Source organism: Caretta caretta, chromosome 1 (genome assembly GCF_965140235.1).
Source record: "Caretta caretta isolate rCarCar2 chromosome 1, rCarCar1.hap1, whole genome shotgun sequence".
Lineage (NCBI taxonomy): Eukaryota > Metazoa > Chordata > Testudines > Cheloniidae > Caretta > Caretta caretta.
The window spans coordinates 241,346,059-241,370,162 of NC_134206.1; the positions used below are offsets into that span (position 1 = coordinate 241,346,059).

Here is a 24,104-nt window from a genome sequence, read left to right on the forward strand (position 1 = left end):
AGATGAAGAATTATTCAATACTTTACTCTTTGTTGCATGTTTCTGTAAATTTTTGGCCATTTAAGTATATACAAACATACATAAATCATGAATAGATAAATACTGCTTCATGTTAAAAAGTTTAACATATGAACAATATATGTTGCATCTTTAATTGAAAGCATCTGGGAAGATATGCAAAAAAATATTCAATACTCTGATCCATTATATGAAAATACAAGCTGTGACCCTGCAAACACTATTGCACATGAGTAGACTTAACTGAGTATCAGAGTAGCAGCCATGTTAGTCTGTATCTGCAAAAAGAAAAGGAGGACATGTGGCACCTTAGAGACTAACAAATTTATTTGAGCATAAGCTTTCATGAGCTACAGCTCACTTCATCGGAATGCATTCCGATGAAGTGAGCTGTAGCTCACGAAAGCTTATGCTCAGATAAATTTGTTAGTCTCTAAGGTGCCACATATCCTCCTTTTCTTTTTAATTGGGTAGTTAGTCCCATAGAACTGAATGGTACTAGTCACCTAATTAAAGCATGTGTTTGCAGAATCAAGGCCACTGTTTGCAGTGAAACCTATTTCCAAAGAATTATTTGGAAATTGCCAAGTGTCAATGCACTAAATGTAAATATTTTTAACAATATATGCCAGTGTGGTGAAAGACTGTTTTGTGACTAGCCAGACGGAGCATCACAATATAACGGACTACATAAATAGTAATTTTTATTCTGCAAATTAAGTATTTAAAATTAAATTAATAAAACCATTAAAACTGCATAAGTGTTATTTTTCTGTTTCCACCATCCTTTGTCTCATTATGTGCTAAACACAATGAAAAACATTCTAATTAAAAAACAAAGTACTAGGAGAAATTTGAGGTGGCTAATCTATGCATCACTCACACATATTAAAAAGATCCATGGAAATGAACAGTTAAGACATTATCAAGCAACCTCTAAGCAGAAATCAAGATCACCATGCATGCTCCTCCCAGACCATAATCCTAATATCACAAGCATGGCTACAAACAGAAATTTGAAACAATGAGCCAGAGGAAATGTTAACTACCACCTAGTTAGCAGAAGACAGACTACATATGATCAGTAAGCGCATTTGACTCACTCAGATACTACAGTGACTAGGTCACAAAGCTATGTACATAGGTAGATCCTGCAATATAGGAGACTGGGAAGTACAAACTAGTCATTCTTAGAAGAGTTACAGAGAGGGTTTGTCTAAGTTGTGCGGCAGTGCACTCTACAGGGGTGTGATTTCTAAAGTTCACTTCGTTTGCACACTTATCAGAGCATGTAGACCATGCTGGTGCGCACCAGGAGTTCCTTGGTACACTTTAACATAGTACTATTTGAAACAGAACTATGTTAAAGCACAGTAGGGAACTTTTAGTGCATACCAGGAGGGAACACATGGACCAATTAATGTGCAAATGAGTGCATTTTAGAAATCACACCCCCATAGGGCCCGTTGCCACACCATGTAGACAAGAACATAAGAACAAGCCCAGAGCCTTTCTCCTTACAGTCTTGATATGATTATTTTATGCTGAAAGTTTTTGAAATGATGAATCCAGTGACTGAACTCATGGAGATATGATGGCCATAAGTGCATTACACATGCACGTAAATAATAACATGAAGCTCCAAAGAGCTCTGCCTTATATGTGTAAGGTCTTCAAGGTTTTGTCTTAACTGCCTACACGTGTTTTTCACAGCAAGATAAATGGACAATAGTTACCTCGCTGTAATATCCTAGTGGAGACAAGCTTCCTGTACTTTCTTCTAAGCGAGAGGTAGACAAAGTTAATAATATTACCAACGCCCACTGCATCGTTGATCTTGCCTGGTTTACCTCTCAGTAAAACAACAGAGCCTTGTCTCCACTAGGATTTCACAGCAGGATAATTCATGTTAGTTATGCCACAGAAAAACAGGTGTGTTATTTTGCAGTGAAGATGGAACCTCGGACTCTTTTAAACGAGGAGGAACCGCTAACAAACCATTGTAGTGCATGCAGCCAGCTGTTGTGACACCTGTGTGCTGCTGCCATTTTTGAAGGACTAGAAATAGCCCCCACCGCACTGTATGGTTACTGCAAAGGCAGAAGGCTGTGGGGGGATGATTTAGGACGTTGCATAAGGATCTGCACTGGATGCCTCTTGGTTATCAGGGAGGTGGGGAGTTCAGGGTGTGGTTTGGGATTTATCTACCTGAATAATCACTTCTCTCCCTGTTTTATACTGCTAAAGCTACAATCAGCGGAGGCACTTGAGCTGTGAAGCCAACTTGGTATGGGGGCAGGCACTGCTGGCAGTGTTCTCCAGGAGGGCCCTTTGACTCTGGAAGTCGCTCCCCCAACCACTGGTCTGAAGTAGCTTTGATCTATTGACCATCAGAACACTATGTGCTGGGGTGGAGGGTTTTGGAGGAAATGTATTTTGAGGCCTGTTAATTTACTCTTGGTGTGAAAGAGTGCAGTTTTGCTGCTGGATGATTACTCTTTGTGGATTATGATTCTAAATACTTGTTGGGATGTCTAGGCATGTGGCCAGGAGTCTATTTGTATACTAAATCTAAATAGGTAAATAGAAAGCACAGCAAGGGGAGATACAGAGACACAAAGTATGCAGTGAAACTACATGACAATTCAAGTAATTGGGCAGGTTAGACTAATAAATATGGAGCATATTAAGATTAATAAGAGCAACTCTGTTGCCTCTTGTCTCTCGCTATCTCCATTTTTCTGCTGTCCCCTATTCTAACTTATCCAGTGTCAAATATTTAATATTAATGATCATCTGAAAGACAGAAAGGTCTATAATTGCTTGTGCTGGATGCAGTACACCCAGACAGGGGACAGAATGGGCTGACAGATCCATCTTTATAATGCACCCCGTCACCTTGATATGCTTGCTTAGCCACGATTGTTAAATCCAAAGTGAGAATGACTATGCCAAGACACATCAGGGTCACAAGAGAAACTCTGGCCTTCAGAACAGAATGGGCTCCAATTTCAGTCTGCAATATTTTATTGTGTTCCACATATTTGGCTTAAATCCCATGCTGCAGAAACTGGGCATTTAAAGGGTCCCAAGGCAGGACAGTTTTTTGGCTACTAGTGTTCAGTGTAGACTTGGTGCTCAGATCTTTCATAACCATACCCTCTGAAATTCCACTCCCACTTCTTGGACAACTTCAAAAACATTTGCAAGGATGGTGCAATCTCTCAAAATGCCTGTCATTGTTCTTTGCCATTGGCTACAGACTCTCACTTGGGATCCACACCAAAAGCAACCACTTTAAGGAGCATCTAAATAAGACATGGATTAGAGGAGCACGGCTAAAACCCTGTATGTGCACATTCCTCCAGGGTTAGTACTGTGCTGCATGGCTGCATAGCACAGGGAGACAAGTAGCGGAGGCAGTTTCAAAATCCAGACAGCACTAGGCCAGGTTCTTAGTCTGGCAAGAGAGGAAGATGTCACTGCACGGGACCCATTGTGGTCATTTTAATTAGTACATTGGTCTCAGGAGCCCTTGAAGAGCCTGATTAAAATCCTCAAGACAAGCTGCCACTTGCACAGCGACAGAGACAAAAGACTTTTAACACTTCATAAAGCCGCTTAGTCTTGAAGTGGAGGCCTGTAGAGCAGAGAAAATATAGCCACCCATGCCTGATGGCAGAGCTGGACCAGCCTGTAAAGGAAGGGTAGGGACGTGGGAGCAGCTGCAGAATAAAACAAAAGTATTTCATTAATGTTTCCTACCCTTCTCTTTATAAACTCAGACTTAGAAAGAGCTGATCTCCACTCAGGTCAAGGGAAGCCATCAGCTTTGCTTTCTCTTTATTCCCGCCCAGGTGAGTGCTCAGACTCTCACCTAGCAGAAGCTGCAGGGCATAGAGAAGAGGGTGTTGCTCTCATCCCCAGTAAGCTATGCTTCACCCTGCAAAGGCTGATTGACAGAACAACACTGAAGACTCAAAAGTCCCCTCTGCAGGGGGGTAATTAGCATGTGCCTCAGTAATGAAGATTCTTAGGACTAGCAGAGACATTCATTACAAAACAGAGGGGGAAATCTATATCCACACACTTTCTGAATGCTAATGAGTGCTTTTTAGGGTAGTTTTGGGTTGGCTTGTAGCTTAAGTAGATCAAGGTCGAGGTTACAGCTAAATTACTTTGCTAAAGTTCACCAATCACAACCATTCTTACCACTTTACTTCCCACAGCCAACACCCTTCCAGCATCTTTCTCTGACAGAGGCACAGTCTGGCACTGGATAGCTGCGAACTGCCCATAGCCTGTGCTTCAGAACAGTTTCCGACAGTACCTTTCGTTAGGAAAGGCTGTGGATGCAGTAGCTATAGGTTTATTTACAGCCAGCTGTCCTACACATCTGCCTTCAGTGATTTTTAGTGGAAAAAGCTGGAAATATAGTAGCTGTGAGCTCCCACACACCCACCACTCCTGCACCCTATCTCACAGTCACTCCTACGGAGAGAGGCTTGAATAAATGTTCCTCTTCCAAGCCCACCGCTAGCAATGCCCAGTTTCTTGTTCTTAACCATAAGACAGAAAACAAATAACATTCAGAAGCCTTAATCACATACCTGGGTCTAGTCTCACCACAACAAGGCACACTATAAGAGCAGCCAAGAGTGTCTTTTTGTAAGGACTGGAACAGAAGTGGCTTGACATGGATCCCAGTGCTCTACGCAGCACTGTTAATATGTTCAACAACTTTCGGGACACAGAGCCTGGAATACAAGGACAAGAGGTGGTTAAATGAAAGGGTTAAAGCAAGGAAAATAAGACCGCACAGAAGAGCTGCTGGGTTCCAAAAACTCTCTCGATGGAGCATGTGATGGGGTGTCTGCCCCACACTAGACTAGGAAGGGTTAACCTCAGCAGCAAGCAGTGGAGGTGAGTCCTCTGAGTGGTCCAGAGAGACTGCATGAGTGCAGCCAATCAGGGAGGAGTTGCAGGAACAACCAATCAGGGCCCAGCAAGCTCACACAAAAGGAGCTTTAGGGCAGAGCAGAGCAGAGCAAGTTAAGCTGCTGCTGGGAGCTCAAGGAGTGAGGACTGTGTCTCTAGTACATATTGGACAGAGCAACTACTCACAGGATGGGGGAGCAAGAAGGAGCTCCTAATTGGCTGCTGGGGCTGGGTAGTTGGATATCCTGAGGTTAGGGCGAAGAGGGTGCTGGGGCCATGGGGAAGTGGCCCAGGGAAACATAACAGCATTGGGAGAAATTAAAAAGTCGCAGCAAGAGGCTGCTATCTGTAACGTCCCTGGGTTGGGACCTGGAGTAGTGGGTGGACTGAGACCCTAACCCCTAAAAGGGAGGAACCCAGATGGTGACACAGCTGGAGGGTCAAGTCACAAAAGAGGATGCTGCGGTTCCTGAGGCTGCAAGAGGGGCCACTGCCAGATGCAGAGACAGAGTGATGATGTGCAAGCCATGGACGGGGGTGGTGGCCTCCAGCTAATCTCCAGAGTGGCCAGGAGAAGGTACCAGCCTGCTGGTGAGTGATGCAGCCCATGACAGGGCAGCTATTTAAAGAGGAATACTGTGTTCACCCCTGGGTTCCTCAAGCACTCCTGACCTGTCTGCTATTAGCAAGGATGTAACATCAGATTGGCTCCCGCAATCCACATCTTCCTAGTTGGGCAGCTATTAACAGAGGTGTGTTGCTTTCTTTTCCTGTTTTCTTTCTAAAAGCTTTGTGGTAGTTGTTACTGAGGAGGAAACTCTGTGGGAAGCTTGTACCCAAAGGACTTTATACAATTATAAATACTGATGTCCCATAAGGGAGGGATACCCCAGCCAGGTGCTGGAGCCCCGTGGAGACAAGAATTCCTGGATTAATTGGGAATTCTTAGGTTTAATAGGTGCTTAAATCCCACCCATAGATTCTACTACATGGGCTCAAAAAAGGAGAATAAAATAAAGAAAATTATTAATGGGAAGATAGTAGAAAGTTCACACTGGCAACTACATAAGCCCTTAGAGGAAAAGTCATCTGTCTTAAGTTTTAATTGCACGTTTTTACATATTTCTTTGGTAGTATATTTTAGAAACTAGAAAATAATTTTCTTAGTCTTTGCCAATGTGAAAGATAAACTTCGCCCTTGCAACTCTTATCAAGCAAGAGCATTTGGTTTACTACTTTGTTTATGCACATGCCATGTAAGAGGTCAAAAGGAACATCCCCTGGCAATATTGTTAGTTAACAGTTAATACCCACTAAGCTAGCAGACTAAGGCCATGTCTACACTATGGAAACTAGCATAATATAGATATGGCACTGTAGCTATGCTGGCATAACCCTGTAGTGTAGATGCAGTCTACAGTGACGGATGGGGTCTGTCTATCACTCTAGGAAATCCACCTCCCCGAGCAACTGTTAGATTGATGGAAGGTTTCAGAGTAACAGCCGTGTTAGTCTGTATTCGCAAAAAGAAAAGGAGTTCTTGTGGCACCTTAGAGACTAACCAATTTATTTGAGCATAAGATTTCGTGAGCTACAGCTCACTTCATCGGATGCATACTGTGGAAACTGCAGAAGACATTATATACACAGAGACCATGAAACAATACCTCCTCCCACCCCACTCTCCTGCTGGTAATAGCTTATTTAAAGTGCCGTATGGAGAGGAAATCTATCAACTGCATGAAAAAACCTGTACAGATACAGACAGACATCATCTTCCTTTCCAAATGCAAACAGATGGACATCGTACCAAAAGGACTGAAGGTAAAAAATCCATTACAATCTACATACCACACAGACTATGCTGACAGCTTGTGCCACACGCTCTCAAAGAAACTGCGGAATCACCTGATCAACATCCTCTACAGCAAACAGGGAAAGATTAAGAATGAGCTCTCAGAACTGGATACTCTCATAAAAAACCAACCTTCCACACAAACTTCCTCGTGGCTGGAATTTACTAAAACTAGACAAGCCATTTACAACGCACACTTTGCTTCTCTAAAAAAGAAAAAGGACACTAAACTTTCTAAACTACTACATGCTACAAGGGGCCACAGCAATGGTTCCGTCAACCCACCCAGCAATATTGTTAACCTATCCAACTATACTCTCAGCCCAGCAGAAGAAGGTGTCCTATCTCGGGGCCTCTCCTTCTGCTCCTCCACCCCCACGAACATGATACAGTTCTGTGGTGACCTAGAATCCTATTTTCGACGTCTCCAACTCAAGGAATATTTCCAAAATACCTCTGAACAACATACTAATCCACAGAGGCCTCCCTACCAACATTACAAAAAGAAGGATTTTAGGTGGACTCCTCCTGAAGGTCGAAACAGCAGACTGGACTTCTACATAGAGTGCTTCCGCCAACGTGCACGGGCTGAAATTGTGGAAAAGCAGCATCACTTGCCCCATAACCTCAGCCGTGCAGAACACAATGCCATCCACAGCCTCAGAAACAACTCTGACATCATAATCAAAAAGGCTGACAAAGGAGGTGCTGTTGTCATCATGAATAGGTCGGAATATGAACAAGAGGCTGCTCGGCAGCTCTCCAACACCACTTTCTACAAGCCATTACCCTATGATCCCACTGAGAGTTACCAAAAGCAACTACAGCATTTGCTCAAGAAACTTCCTGAAAAAGCACAAGATCAAATACGCACAGACACACCCCTGGAACCCCGACCTGGGATATTCTGTCTACTACCTAAGATCCATAAACCTGGAAATCCTGGGTGCCCCATCATCTCAGGCATTGGCACCCTGACAGCAGGATTGTCTGGCTATGTAGACTCCCTCCTCAGGCCCTACGCTACCAGCACTCCCAGCTACCTTCGAGACACCACTGATTTCCTGAGGAAACTACAATCCATCGGTGATATTCCTGATAACACCATCCTGGCCACTATGGATGTAGAAGCCCTCTACACCAACATTCCACACAAAGATGGACTACAAGCCGTCAAGAACACTATCCCCGATAATGTCACGGCTAACCTGGTGGCTGAACTTTGTGACTTTGTCCTTACCCATAACTATTTTACATTTGGGGACAATGTATACCTTCAGATCAGCGGCACTGCTATGGGTACCCGCATGGCCCCACAGTATGCCAACATTTTTATGGCTGATTTAGAACAACGCTTCCTCAGCTTCCCTAACGCCCCTACTCTACTTGCGCTATATTGATGACATCTTCATCATCTGGACCCATGGAAAAGAAGCCCTTGAGGAATTCCACCATGATTTCAACAATTTCCATCCCACCATCAACCTCAGCCTGGTCCAGTCCACACAAGAGATCCACTTCCTGGACACTACAGTGCTAATAAACAATGGTCACATAAACACCACCCTATACCGGAAACCTACTGACCGCTATTCCTACCTACATGCCTCCAGCTTTCACCCCGACCATACCACACGATCCATCGTCTACAGCCAAGCTCTGCGATACAACCGCATTTGCTACAACCCCTCAGACAGAGACAAGCACCTACAAGATCTCTATCAAGCATTCTTACAACTACAATACCCACCTGCGGAAGTGAAGAAACAGATTGATAGAGCCAGAAGAGTTCCCCAGAAGTCACCTACTACAGGACAGGCCCAACAAAGAAAATAACAGAACGCCACTAGCCGTCACCTTCAGCCCCCAACTAAAACCTCTCCAATGCATTATTAAGGATCTACAACCTATCCTGAAGGATGACCCAACACTCTCACAAATCTTGGGAGACAGGCCAGTCCTTGCCTACAGACAGCCCCCCAATCTGAAGCAAATACTCACCAACAACCACATACCACACAACAGAACCACTAACCCAGGAACCTATCCTTGCAACAAAGCCCGTTGCCAACTGTGCCCACATATCTATTCAGGGGACACCATCACAGGGCCTAATAACATCAGCCACACTATCAGAGGCTCGTTCACCTGCACATCCACCAATGTGATATATGCCATCATGTGCCAGCAATGCCCCTCTGCCATGTACATTGGTCAAACTGGACAGTCTCTACGTAAAAGAATAAATGGACACAAATCAGATGTCAAGAATTATAGCATTCATAAACCAGTGGAGAACACTTCAATCTCTCTGGTCACGCAATTACAGACATGAAGGTCGCTATCTTAAAACAAAAAAACTTCAAATCCAGACTCCAGCGAGAAACTGCTGAATTGGAATTCATTTGCAAATTGGATACTATTAATTTAGGCTTAAATAGAGACTGGGAGTGGCTAAGTCATTATGCAAGGTAGCCTATTTCCCCTTGTTTTTTCCTTCCCCCCCACCCCCACCCCCGACGTTCTGGTTAAACTTGGATTTATGCTGGAAATGGCCCAACTTGATTATCATACACATTGTAAGGAGAGTGATCACTTTAGATAAGCTATTACCAGCAGGAGAGTGGGGTGGGAGGAGGTATTGTTTCATGGTCTCTGTGTATATAATGTCTTCTGCAGTTTCCACAGTATGCATCCGATGAAGTGAGCTGTAGCTCACAAAAGCTTATGCTCAAATAAATTGGTTAGTCTCTAAGGTGCCACAAGTACTCCTTTTCTTTTTTAGATTGATGGAAGCATTCTTCTGTCAACCTAGCTGTGTCTACACTGGGGGTTAGGTTGGCATAGTCAGGGTGCACAGGGGTGTGGCTTTTTTTTACACCCCTGAGCACTGTAGCTAGGTCAACCTATATTTTAAGTGTAGACCAGGCCTAATAGTATGTTGGGTAGCTGCTCCTGTTGCTCCAGCAGAAATGGGTACCAACTAGTGCCAGCTGTGATGGAATTTTGAGACCTAGAAACTTGCTGAAACTGAAACCACTTCCCATAAGACTTTCAGTCACTACCAACCTTGGATAGGTTCAGAAAGGGGAACTGGCTGTTCAGTCATCCAACTGGCCATGATAAAAAAGAAAGAGATAAAACTGGTAATGGATACAAAGCCTCTTCCTCCTAAAACACCAGTTTGAATCTAGCCCTAGTTGGTAATGAACACTGAACAGTCAACCCATGTATTGGCAGCTTGATGTGTGGAAATAAGTGGGTAGCTTTCACCTCTGTTCCTAGTGGACAATATTCAAATCCCACAAAAAAACACCATTGCAATTGGCATCCAGCAGAGAAGTCAAAAACTAAACAGACATGGGGAGCTTGGAATACTGTGGATTTCTGAGCACAGTTTGAAGTCTTTATTTTAATTTAAAAGCCCTTAAGTAGTTTGGGTTTGTTGAGGTACCACCTCTTCCCTCATACAATGCTGCCACTGTTGTGAGGACTGCAAAATTGCAACTCCCTCATTGTAGATGGGAGGAGGCTACTCGCAGGGCAGTTCTCTGTGAAGGACTTTTAGATTTGAAACTCGCTTCTCCTCTCTACCTGCCAGATTTGCTGGCCTTCTGGATGTGCTGCAAAGTCTAGCTTTTCTCCTGAACATTTGGGAAGGAGCCAAGCTGAGGGAACTGGGGTACAAGAAAGGGGGCTGAGATGAATTATTATTTATTAGCAGATAGTGGTTATGTGAGGGGGAGAGGCAATCTGGAGATTGTATGCGTTGAGCTGCATTTCGACATTGTGAGTTGTAACTATAGTGAAAGCACCAAGAGCAAGTAGGTAAAACACTTAACATAAGTCTAAATAAAAATAAAGAATGATTTGGCCCAAGTTCAATCACTCCCTCTTCTACACCTCGGAAGAGGAAAGCAGGATTGTGAGGCTTAGAGAGAGCGCCTACCTAACAACTTCTCCCTTGCTGTGGCTGGTTGCTCTTCAGGGCCTGATTGTGTCTCTTCCTGCTGCACCCACTGACACCTCCTCTTGTTAATGGTGCTCAGGGCCTCAAGTTGTTGCTCTTTACTGAAAGCTTCACAGCCCTGTACCAGATCCTCTGCCTCCACAAATTGTCCAAGGGGAAGCAACACATGCAACAGATGCAACTCCATCAAGGTGCCATACGAAGGCAGACTCTGATTGGTTAGATCTCTCAGCCAATAATTGTCAACTTCCAACATCACGTGGGGCTCCTTCACTGTGCTGTACAATAGGATGCTAGAATGCAAGAAAAAAATGAATGTTACACTACAAACTATTTGCAAAGTTGAGATCACTTACAGTTACCAACTTCAGTCATCTATAACCAGGACTGGACATAGATCCCTCAGTGACAATCTGCACTCCACGCAGAGAGGGAGGGAGTCCCTAGAAAGCAATATGAAGCAACCCCTCAGCATGTGTCTACACTGCAGCAGGGAGGTGTGATTCCCAGCATGGGTAGACAGACATGATTCCCAGCAGGGAGGTGTGATTCCTAGGTCAGGTCAAGCTACTGCACTAGAAACAGCAGCATAGCTGCTACAGCACTGGTGGCAGCTTGGCCTAGCCACCCGAGCTCGGACCCAAGGGGAAGGCAGGGGGCTGGGATTCGGATGGCTAGCCTAAACTATCACCAGTGCCACAACGTCCACACTACTATTTTTAGTGCACTAGCTTGAGCTGAGCTAGGGCGAGTCGATCTACCCACAGTAGGAATGACACCTCCCCAGTGCAGTGCAGACACCCGCAGAGGCCAAGCTTCCTTCCTCCCCCAGCAACGTTCCCAGACTTTCATCACTTGATGCAGGGAGCAAAGGTCTAGTACAGCAGTCACTGTTAAGATGTAAATTTTATCATCTTAAAACACATGCTCTTCACTGGGGGTGACATGTGACCTTCTCCCTGCACTTACTGATGGCATCACAGAGTCTGAGTCTTTGCTAAGGCCATGAAATTCATGACTTAACGAGACACATCAGGCAGTACTTTCCTGGGCAGTTCTCAGACCCTTTGGGTTTTGACATGAGGGGTCCTAAAGGCTGGCAAATACACAGATTTGACTAATGGGTGAAATGCAGTAATCTGAGAATCAAATGTCCCGAGACCCATTACACTCATTTAAGGCTCTCAAGGTGCATGTGGCTTTTCATAGCCCTGAATAATACTCTTTGCTCAGGCTTGGTTAATCATGACCCAACCCCCTTGCCACAGCTGCCAAGCCCTCCTCAATCTCCTCCCCCAATAACAAGCATCAAATCCATTTTCCCCTCCTTCCTAGAGAGGCCAGATCCTTCCACGACTCCATGCTCTCAGTAATAAGACTCCTGCACACCTTCTTCTAAGACGCCTGTACTTCTAAGGGAGACTAGATTTGCTCCAGCAGTCACTTGGAATGGTACTTGCCTGCCTTTATAAAGTGCTTTGAGATCCACGGGTGGAAAGCCCTGTAAATTATAAGTACTTAATACTTTTATATATTCAACTTTTGCAGCACTCTCTCTTCATGCTAAAAACTAAATTTAAAAAACATACTTCTGATAAAGAGAAGATTCTCTGGATTTTTCATAGGTATTTACTATAGCCCCATTCCATTCATTGATTAAGTGGTTCTTTGGCTATTCATAGGTCAGGTGGCACTGCCACAGCATCTTTCATCACAAGGATTGCTATGAGAACATATGAACGGCCACACTGGGTCAGACCAAAAGTCCATCTAGCCCAGTATCCTGTCTTCCAACAGTGGCCAATGCCAGGTGCTGCAGAAGGACGGAACACAACAGGTAATCATGAAGTGATCCATCCCCTGTCGTCCACTACCAGCTTCTGACACACAGAAGCTGAGGACACTCAGAGCATGGTGTTGCATCCCTGCCCATCCTAATGAATAGCCATTAATGGACCTATTCTCCATGAATGTTAGTTCTTTTTTTTGAACCCTGTTATAGAATCATAGAATATAAGGGTTGGAAGGGACCCCAGAAGGTCATCTAGTCCAACCCCCTGCTCGAAGCAGGACCAATTCCCAGTTAAATCATCCCAGCCAGGGCTTTGTCACCAGGGCTTTCTACCACCTCCCTAGGTAACGCATTCCAGTGTTTCACCACCCTCTTAGTGAAAAATTTTTTCCTAATATCCAATCTAAACCTCCCCCACTGCAGCTTGAGACCATTACTCCTCGTTCTGTCATCTGATACCATTAAGAACAGTCTAGAGCCATCCTCTTTGGAACCCCCTTTCAGGTAGTTGAAAGCAGCTATCAAATCCCCCCTCATTCTTCTCTTCTGCAGGCTAAACAATCCCAGCTCCCTCAGCCTCTCCTCATAACTCATGTGTTCCAGACCCCTAATCATTTTTGTTGCCCTTCGCTGGACTCTCTCCAATTTATCCACATCCTTCTTGAAGTGTGGGGCCCAAAACTGGACACAGTACTCCAGATGAGGCCTCACCAATGTCGAATAGAGGGGAACGATCATGTCCCTCGATCTGCTCGCTATGCCCCTACTTATACATCCCAAAATGCCATTGGCCTTCTTGGCAACTAGGGCACACTGCTGACTCATATCCAGCTTCTCGTCCACTGTCACCCCTAGGTCCTTTTCCGCAGAACTGCTGCCTAGCCATTCGGTCCCTAGTCTGTAGCTGTGCATTGGGTTCTTCCGTCCTAAGTGCAGGACCCTGCACTTATCCTTATTGAACCTCATCAGATTTCTTTTGGCCCAATCCTCCAATTTGTCTAGGTCCTTCTGTATCCTATCCCTCCCCTCCAGCGTATCTACCACTCCTCCCAGTTTAGTATCATCCGCAAATTTGCTGAGAGTGCAATCCACACCATCCTCCAGATCATTTATGAAGATATTGAACAAAACCGGCCCCAGGACCGACCCTTGGGGCACTCCACTTGATACCGGCTGCCAACTAGACATGGAGCCATTGATAACTACCCGTTGAGCCCGACAATCTAGCCAGCTTTCTACCCACCTTGTAGTGCATTCATCCAGCCCATACTTCCTTAACTTGCTGACAAGAATACTGTGGGAGACCGTGTCAAAAGCTTTGCTAAAGTCAAGAAACAATACATCCACTGCTTTCCCTTCATCCACAGAACCAGTAATCTCATCATAGAAGGCGATTAGATTAGTCAGGCATGACCTTCCCTTGGTGAATCCATGCTGGCTGTTCCTGATCACTTTCCTCTCATGCAAGTGCTTCAGGATTGATTCTTTGAGGACCTGCTCCATGATTTTTCCAGGGACTGAAGTGAGGCTGACTGGCCTGTAGTTCCCAGGATCCTCCTTCTTCCCTTTTTTAAAGATTGGCACTACATTAGCCTTTTTCCAGTCATCCGGGACTTCCCCGGTTCGCCACGAGTTTTCAAAGATAATGGCCAATGGCTCTGCAATCACAGCCGCCAGTTCCTTCAGCACTCTCGGATGCAACTCGTCCGGCCCCATGGACTTGTGCACGTCCAGCTTTTCTAAATAGTCCCTAACCACCTCTATCTCCACAGAGGGCTGTCCATCTCTTCCCCATTTTTTATAGTTTTGGTCTTCACAACATCCATAGCAAGGAGTTCCACAGGTTGACTGTGCATTGTGTGAAGAAATATTTCCTTTTGTTTGTTTAAAACCTGTCTATTAATTTCATTGGGTGACCCCTTACTTCTTGTGTTACGTGAAGGAGTAAATAACCCTTCCTAATTCACTTTCTCCACACCAGTCAAGATTTTATAGACCTCTATCATGTTCTCCCTCAGTCATCTCTTTTTCCAAGCTGAAAAGTCCCAGTCTTTTTAAGCTAATACCCCTAATTATTTTGTTACCCTTCTCTGTACCTTTTCCAATTCCAATGTGTCTGTTTTGTGATGGGGTGAGCAGATCTGCACACAATATTCAAGAAGTGGATGTACCATGGATTTATATAAAGGCAATATGATATTTTCTGTCTTATTATCTATCCCTTTCCTAATGGTTCCTTACATTCTGTTCGCTTCTGTCAGGAGACAGTCACAGTAGTCCAGCCCTGCTAGTGAAGGAGAGAAGGGAAGAACATGTCTTTCACTGCATTAAAGCACTAGGGAGATGCTGCACTGATTGAGACAACATATTCTAGGGGAGATGTTAAACCACTGCCTGACTACAGGTGCTAGATAAAGATCACATAACACTGGGGGAGTGTGATCTTGGTGTCAGGGCAACATCCCTTCTCACACTAACAGGTTCCAGTGTCTCTAGCTGTGGAAGAGGCAAAACTTGTTACATAACAGTCTCTAACCTATCACTATGGCATTCCTTGAAAATGAAAGATGCTGCAGAAAACCAAGTTCAGCTCTGTTCTTTCATTCTGAAAAGGTTCCCTCTGAACAGCTCTGCCTGCCCCCCCCCCCCCCAATGCACAGGGAGATGACAAGAAAGGAGGAGGGACACAGGAGGAAAAAGCCCAACTCAAACTCCATACAACAGACTACACATATAGGTTGTGGAACCTGGGTATTTTAGGCAGGACATATCTGGAAAGTAGAGATAATTACTCACCACAGTTCCAGAATTTTTGGAGGCAGAAGTTCAGGGACCTGGTAATACTGCAAGACCCAAGACAGAACTTCTCTCCACCGGTTCATCTCTGCCAGGGCCTGGATCCCCACAATGCACAGGGAGCTCTTCACTTCCGCAAAGCTGTCCAATGGAGAAGACAGGCCAAATGAGCACTTGTGAGAAATGCTGTTTCAAAATCCTTCCCCGCCTGACACATCTGATGTTAGGGGCTTTCTAATTCCTCCTCAGCAGCTTTTCCCCCAAAGCGCAGAGCATGTTCAGCCTTTTTTGCTGGACATGTTTGTTACAGATCTCCAGCAGAAGTCCCATAACTCTCAATCATGCACAGACCCCTTTTCATACTCCTCAGGAGTTGTCTATATTCACAGGTATTAAAGCAGCCAAAACGAGCCAAATTTACCTGTAAATTAGTTTAGGCTTTTAACAACAATCTAGCCTCCAGTAATGGTTTGGTGACTAGAAATCATGACAAGGACCATTGGCATCATTATTATTATTATTTTAGGACTGGCAATGTGCTGAAATTGTGATTGTAAGAGATTCCAAACCTAAATAATGCATGATTGATAAAACACTCTTTAAGACCAAAAACAAATAATAAAAAAGTGAGTGAGAATGGGTTCAGGGCCTGGCCTGAAATTCAAGAGAACTGGGTTCAATTCCTTGCCCTGCTTGTGCGACACAGAGTCAGTGATTCAACCATTCTCTCTGCCTCATGCCTGGTCAACACTAGAAAATTAGGTTGGTATAACTACGTCAGTCGGGGGTGTGAAAAATCCACACTTCCGAGTGACACAGTGAAACCAATCTAACCCCCAGTGTAGAAAGCAGTAGGTTGACGGGAGAATTCTCCCATAGACCTAGCTACTGCCTCTTGAGGAGGTGGATTACCATTGGTGTAGGCAGTGCCTTCACTGAAATGCTACAGCGGTGCAGCTATGCTGCTGTGGCATTTTAAGTGTAGACAAGCCCTTAGTTCCCCACCTATAAAATGAGGATTCTTCCCTCCCACCCTTTGTTGGTCTTGTCTAGTTAGACCATCAGCTCTTTGAGATAGACCATATGTTTGTGCAGCACCTAGCACAATGGGGCCTTCATCTCCACTGGGGTCTCTGAGTGTGACTATAATATAGCAAGTAAAATATAAACCTAAACTGCTCCTTTCCCATCTGGGGGATTTTTTTTTAAGTGTCCCTCCCTGGTTCTTCGGCCAGGTAACAAGTATAGGCTCTATCCTTGTTGTGAATAATCCTAACATAATTCCAATGCTATTTTACACACATTCTTCCAGGGAATTCTCATCTTCACGCCCCTCCCCACTTTTAAATGTGTTTGTGGGTCATTTAGTATCTAGTAGAACCATAAGAACCTCTGGACTATATTGCAGTGGGGCATAATAAGGTCAATAAACTACATCATTCTGATGGCTTTTGAACTCATCATAACTAACAAGCAAAGCAGAGCCAGACCAGATCTATTGATTGGCAGGACCTCCAGAGAAATGGGAGTTACAGGCCTAAATACATTGGAGGAGCTGTGCTTAAGTCCTTTAAGAGTTCATCTATTCCAGCTGTTCATTTCCTCCACCACAAGTCATAAACCTGTATTATATACACAGCTTTGGAAATGAAGAGGAGCAAGAGGAGTATTTTTGTGTTCAGACGGGGAAGGGGGGGGGGGGAAATGAGGAACAAGACTAGATGACCTAAGGCACTTAGATTCTGTTTCTATGCATCTCCCTAGTCATAGACAAAGGAATAAAACTATTCCTCAATATAGTGATTTATAAAGGGCTAATAAATTAGAGATATTCTAAGCATGTTACAGAGATAAACAGTAAGAGAAATTCCTAGTCCCTTCTATCCTTGGAATCTATTGTGATCATCTAGTCTGATCTCCAGTACAACACAGGCCATAAAACGTCTCCAAAATAATTCCCAGAGCATATTTTAATTTCAAAGTAGTCAATGATAAAGAATCCACCTTGACCCTGGGTAAATTGTTCCAATGGTTAATTACTCTCACACTTAAAACGATATGCCTTATTTCCAGTCTGAATTTGTCTAGCTTCAACTTCCAGCCATTGGATCATATTATACCTTTCTCTGCTACATTGAAGCGTCCATTATTAAATATTCTCCATGCAGGTACTTATAGACTGTAATTAAGTCACCCCTTAACCTTCTCTAGCAAAACAGATTCAACTCCTTTAATCATTATCGTGGCTCGTCTCCGAACCTTTTCCAATTTATCAACATCTGTCTTGAATTGTGGACACCATAACTGGACACAATAGTGCAGCAGCAGTTCCACCAATGCCAAATACAAAGTTAAAATAGTCTCCCTACTCCTACTTGAGATTCCCCTGCTTATGCATCCAAGAATTACATTAGCCCTTTTAGCCACAGCATCATGCAGGGTGTTCATGTTCAGCTGATTATCCACCATGAACCCCAAATTATGTTCAGTCACTGCTTCCCAGGAGAGAGTCCCCCATCATGTAAATATGGACTACATTCTTTGTTCCTAGATGTATTTAGGCATATTAAAATGCAAACAGAGTTGTAAGCAGGTCAGCAAGTGTTACAGATGGCTATCAGTCGTGTATTGACTACTTGGACTCTAAAACAATAGATTAACCATTTACTAAAACATGCACTAATCATTCATTAATCCTTTATAAATAGAACCTTAATATAAAGCGTGATCAGTAATCCCACGCTTCGTTTTTCTGAGTTCTTATACATTCTTAGACCTATTATCATCAAAATGCCTTGATTCTCAAGGATCTCCAAGTTTCAGAGGAACAGCCGTGTTAGTCTGTATTCGCAAAAAGAAAAGGAGTACTTGTGGCACCTTAGAGACTAACCAATTTATTTGAGCATGAGCTTTCGTGAGCTACAGCTCACTTCATCAGATGTTTACCGTGGAAACTGCAGCAGACTTTATATACACACAGAGAATATGAAACAATACCTCCTCCCACCCCACTGTCCTGCTGGTAATAGCTTATCTAAAGTGATCAACAGGTGGGCCATTTCCAGCACAAATCCAGGTTTTCTCACCCTCCACCCCCCACACAAATTCACTCTCCTGCTGGTGCTAGCCCATCCAAAGTGACAACTCTTTACATAATCAAGTAGGGCTATTTCCTGCATAGATCAAGGTTTTCTCACATCCCCCCCACCCCCATACACACACAAACTCACTCTCCTGCTGGTAATAGCTCATCTAAACTGACCACTCTCCAAGTTTAAATCCAAGTTAAACTAGAACATCTGGGGGGGGGGGGGGTAGGAAAAAACAAGAAGAAACAGGCTACCTTGCATAATGACTCCAAGCAATTCATATACAGGAATCATTTCCCTTACCTAGGGCATGCAGTTACTGCTGCCTGAAACAAATCAGCTGTTTGTATACAGAACAGCAACATTACACCCCATTTCAGGGTTGAAAGCAAAAAAGAATGTATTATTTCCAAATGGAACAGCATGGAGTTAAAAAGTAAGTAGACAAATCAGAATTTGGCCAGGACACCAATATTAACGCTCTCACTACTGTAAAAAAATGCTATGAAATTTTTAACTACCAAGATGGTCATGGATCTCTCCTTTACCTGTCACACAAAAGACAACAGCACTGACTCTGACCAGTAACACTTGCAACTCTACCCACGTAGAAGGCTGAGGGGGAAAGAGGGGCAAAAAAATCCAAAACCAGAACCCACAGCAAAATTATTTCTAAGCAAAATATTTCAAAGCGATTTATTAAAAATAGTCAGTGTCGATGCATCCCTCTAGGAGTTCACGGTGGCGTCCCTGAAAGCAGGACATAACAGATGTTACACTGATACATTAGACCTTAGCTGAGTCCTGTCAAACATCTCAGGACTACTGTAGTCCAGTGTGTTCACGAACAAAAGCCAAGACTTCTCGGTCCAGGGGTCACTCAGAAAATGATTTCGTCTGCGCTTGGATCTGAGATTTCGCAGGGAACCGGCTGCACAGGCCCTGCCTGCGTTTGCCCTGAATAACTAAGCAGCGGGAACCTCTTTTGCTGTATGCCCCGGGGTGACTGGGAACTCGCCCCCCCCCCCCGTACCTTTCACCGTCAGGGTCTGAGGCGAGGCTCTCGCAGCCCCGCTCACACCTGTCCAGAGCGGCAGCAAAGTCCAGGTGCACCACCAGCAAATCCGCGGCCTCCTCCAGCAAAGCGGTCGCTGGGGCTGGCACGGGAGACAAGGACAGAGGCTCGCTGCTCCTGAGGAAGCCTGCCGGCCCGCTGAGCCCAGCGAAGGACACCGGCAAGTCGTTCTTCATGGTGCCCGGGGAGCGGCGGCTGTTAGCTGCCGGGCTTGGCGACGTGCCCTCGAATCCCGCCCCCGATCTCCCTCGGGGCCACCGCTGGCTGCGCTGCCCGAGCTGCTCCCGAAGCGTCCCCGCCCCGGGCCACGCGCGGGCTGGGTCCTCCCGCGCGCGGGCTCAAGCGCCAGCCCTGCCCCGGGGCGCGGAGCGCAGCGGCCGGGGGAGGCGCTGCGCGGGGCCCGAGAGCCGGCGTGCTCTGCGCCTGAGTCCTGGCTTGCGGCGCGCACCCCCAGCGCCGGGCGGACCCCCTCTTCGCGGCGCTCCCGAAAAGCCCGGAGCCTGGCACCCGCCCGCCTCGCGGCGCCCACACCCTGTGCAGGGGACTCTGGGGTTTGTAGTTTCTGGGGGTCACGGTGCTGCTGTCGCGGGCAGGGCGGAGGAGGAAATCAGGCAGCATGCAGTCTGCTCTAGGATTTAAAACTGAGCCGCGAGGACGTGAGGAGTTTGTAGATGTGAGGTTTAGATTCAGGTTCCAGGGGTTATGCTGAGCAGGGGTGGGAAGGGCTGGCCCACTTTCCCCCGGATGGCAGTAGAAATTTAATTACTTTATATGTTGATTTTCTCCGCTCCTTATGGCAGAGGAGATCTTCATTGAGCTGCGATGGGTGTGGACTCTGAAGCCCTGAACGCAGCAAATACCAAGCCACAGCTTGCCATGAAAGTGAGGATTTCAAAACCCACTGGGCCCACCTGGGATGACACATCTGACCCTTCAGGACTTGGGACCTGATTTTAAGAGGTACTGAGCATCCACAAGCTTAGGAGAAATCAGCTGGAGTTCAGCATCTCTGAAAATCAGGCCCTGGGTGCCTGAAATCCAAAAATTGCTGTAAAGAGCTAGCTTTTGTTATACTGCATTGGAACAGAATAGAGCATGGCGAGGGGAGGGTGATAGGCAGTGGCCTAGCCTGTTTTCGTTTGACTTATTTAAAGAAAAAAGCAGGTTCTCTGGAATCCAGACAGAAGGCCTTCAAGTGTTTTTAAAAGCTATTGCTATTGGTAGTTATTGTATCAGAGGGATACCACTCTTTGAACATAGGGCAGCTATGCTCACTCTGGATCAGTGCTACTCAAAGCGGTGGTCCGCGGACCAGTGCCAGTCCGTGAGCCATCAGCTGCCGGTCTTCACGCACATTGGAAAAAAAAAATTGCCGGTCCCCCACATCAGATAGCTTGAGAAGAAATCTCAGATCCAAGCGCAGACGAAATCTGTTTCTGAGTGACCCCTGGACCGATAGCTGCTCTAGATGACTGAAATTGATAATGGGAGTCATCAGGAGTTCCAGGTTCTGTTTTTCTCTCTGTCACTGACTTGCTGTGTGACCTTAAGAAAGTCACGTATGGCCAGATTGTCAAAAATGTTGAGCAGCTTGAACTCAGTGGGAGCTCTAGGGAAGTTGTGGGTGATCAGCATCCTCAAAAATCAGGTCACTTAGCCTCTGTTACCCAATTTGTAAAGTTCTTTATCTCTCCAGTTGAAAAAGACTGTCTGTGCAAAGCATCATTATGTAAGCCATGCAAAATTGTCATGAATATTTACTAGCTCACACACAAGACCTTCTCATCTACTGACTACCAGGAGGGTAAATTATAATAAAAAAGTTACTCACCTTCCAAAAACACAAAATACTTGCTGTGGGGAAGTGGGGGAATTGACTTTTGCAAGTCTATATTATCTTCATCTTAAGTTTTGGAAAATTAATGTCTTCTGTAGACAAAGGGTCAGAGCTGGCTAGAACCAACCAAATGTAAAAGGCAGTATGGTGCTCACAGCCACTGTAACTTGGCCACATTGCAAATATATTGCATATTAAGTCCTTGAAGTTAATACTATATCGTAATACATGTAGTGAAGGATCATTCCCAATCAAAAGTGTGCTCAGAGAGTCATGCACATACCATCCTGAAAAGTTTCTGAAGTGAATTATGCTATAGAGAAATTTAGGGTTTATCTTGTATTGTGAAAGGATTGACTGCAAGATCATGGCACACTTACTGCAGTTCCATCTATAAATCCCAGTTTGCATGTAGTGGTGGCATGCTGAAAAGACATGAACTGCCCTGGAAGAGAGGAAGACCTGATGTTGCAAGTCTGTGTATGCAAGAGAGAGAAGAGGGGTTTTTTTTGATGTAGGATAGGGTATGTGTCTCTATCTTAGTGATGAGTCTCAAAGGGCTTGAGTCTCAGAGTTTGCCTTTGGTTCAAATAAGGACACAAAGTTTATCAAAATCTTTGACTTCTGTGGCCACCAAGACTTCTCCTATAAAAGAACTGAGTCCAAACCAATGTATCCACTTTCAGCTCCACGGGTAAGCAGGAGAGTCAAAGAAGGAGGAATCAGTAGGACTAGGAGACTGCATTTCTTCTGTTTAGTCTCAAGGTGTCGCCCTAACAACATACATTTACTCAAGAAAACAGTTTTCAAGGACCTAGAGAACAGTTATTTTAAAAAGAAAAGGAGTACTTGTGGCACCTTAGAGACTAACAGATTTATTTGAGCATAGGCTTTCGTGAGCTACAGCTCACTTCATCGGATGCATGCAGTGGAAAATACAGTGGGGAGATTTATATACACAGAGAACATGAAACAATGGGTGTTACCATACAGACTGTAACGAGAGTGATTAGGTTAGGTGAGCTATTACCAGCAGGAGAGCCGGGGAGGCGGGGTGGGGGGGGAACCTTTTGTAGTGATAATGAAGGTGGGCCATTTCCAGCAGTTGACAAGAACGTCTGAGGAACAGCGGGGGTGGGGAGGAAGAAACATGGGGAAATAGTTTTACTTTGTGTAATGACCCATCCACTCCCAGTCTTTATTCAAGCCTAAGTTAATTGTATCCAGTTTGCAAATTAATTCCAATTCAGCAGTCTCTTGTTGGAGTCTGGTTTTGAAGTTTTTTTGTTGAAGAATTGCCACTTTTAGGTCTGGTTTCAGAGTAGCAGCTGTGTTAGTCTGTTTTCGCAAAAAGAAAAGGAGTACTTGTGGCACCTTAGAGACTAACCAATTATTTGAGCGTAAGCTTTCGTGAGCTACAGCTCACTTCACTTCTTTTATGCATCCGATGAAGTGAGCTGTAGTTCACGAAAGCTTATGCTCAAATAATTGGTTAGTCTCTAAGGTGCCACAAGTACTCCTTTTCTTTTCACTTTTAGGTCTGTAATCAAGTGACCAAAGAGATTGAAGTGTTCTCCGAATGGTTTTTTAATGTTACAATTCTTGACGTCCGATTTCTGTCCATTTATTCTTTTACGTAGAGACTGTCCAGTTTGGCCAATGTACATGGCAGAGGGGCATTACTGGCACATGATGGCATATATCAAATTGGTGGATGTGCAGGTGAACGAGCCTCTGATAGTGTGGCTGATGTGATTAGGCCCTATGATGGTGTCCCCTGAATAGATATGTGGACACAGTTGGCAACGGGCTTTGTTGCAAGGATAGGTTCCTGGGTTAGTGGTTCTGTTGTGTGGTGTGTGGTTGCTGGTGAGTATTTGCTTCAGGTTTGGGGGCTGTCTGTAAGCAAGGACTGGCCTGTGTCCCAAGATCTGTGAGAGTGATGGGTCGTCCTTCAGGATAGGTTGTAGATCCTTGATGATGCGTTGGAGAGGTTTTAGTTGGGGGCTGAAGGTGATGGCTAGTGGCGTTCTGTTATTTTCTTTGTTGGGCCTGTCCTGTAGTAGGAGACTTCTGGGTACTCTTCTGGCTCTGTCAATCTGTTTCTTCACTTCAGTAGGTGGGTATTGTAGTTGTAAGAACACTTGATAGAGATCTTGCAGGTGTGTGTCTCTGTCTGAGGGGTTGGAGCAAATGCGGTTGTATCGTAGAGCTTGGCTGTAGACAATGGATCTTGTGGTGTGGTCTGGATGAAAGCTGGAGGGATGTAGGTAGGCATAGCGATCAGTAGGTGTCCGGTATAGGGTGGTGTTTATGTGACCATGGCTTATTAGCACCGTAGTGTCCAGGAAGTGGATCTCTTGTGTGAACTGGTCTGGGCTGAGGTTGATGGTGGGATGGAAACTGTTGAAATCATGGTGGAATTCCTCAAGGGCTTCTTTTCCATGGGTCCAGATGATGAAGGTGTCATCAATGTAGCACAAGTAGAGTAGGGGCATTAGGGGACGAGAGCTGAGGAAGCGTTGTTCTAAGTCAGCCATAAAAATGTTGGCATACTGTGGGCCATGCAGTGCCGCTGATTTGAAGGTATACATTGTCCCCAAATGTGAAATAGTTATGGGTGAGGACAAAGTCACAAAGTTCAGCCACCAGGTTTGCCGTGACATTATCGGGGATACTGTTCCTGATGGCTTCTAGTCCATCTTTGTGTGGAATGTTGGTGTAGAGGGCTTCT

At 45.0% G+C, this 24,104-nt stretch overlaps 1 protein-coding gene across 2 annotated transcripts in view; it reads right to left on the reverse strand.

Annotated features, from left to right (window-relative positions):
* The window catches only part of PEX26 (peroxisomal biogenesis factor 26), a 32,777-nt gene extending 12,713 nt beyond the window's left edge, over window positions 1–20,064 (reverse strand). The window contains exons 1-5 of one of the 2 annotated variants that reach the window (XM_048828467.2): window positions 19,492–20,063; window positions 15,370–15,510; window positions 10,761–11,074; window positions 4,629–4,775; window positions 706–3,743 (exon numbers count right to left, since the gene is read on the reverse strand). In XM_048828467.2, the coding sequence (XP_048684424.1) occupies window positions 3,640–3,743; window positions 4,629–4,775; window positions 10,761–11,074; window positions 15,370–15,510; window positions 19,492–19,709 (924 nt within the window). In that variant the 5' untranslated portion in view covers window positions 19,710–20,063 and the 3' untranslated portion in view covers window positions 706–3,639. Of the gene's footprint in view, window positions 1–705; window positions 3,744–4,628; window positions 4,776–10,760; window positions 11,075–15,369; window positions 15,511–19,491 lie in introns of those variants that run through there. The other variant, XM_048828493.2, reaches the window with a different exon arrangement.
* Between the last annotated feature and the right edge of the window lie 4,040 nt (window positions 20,065–24,104).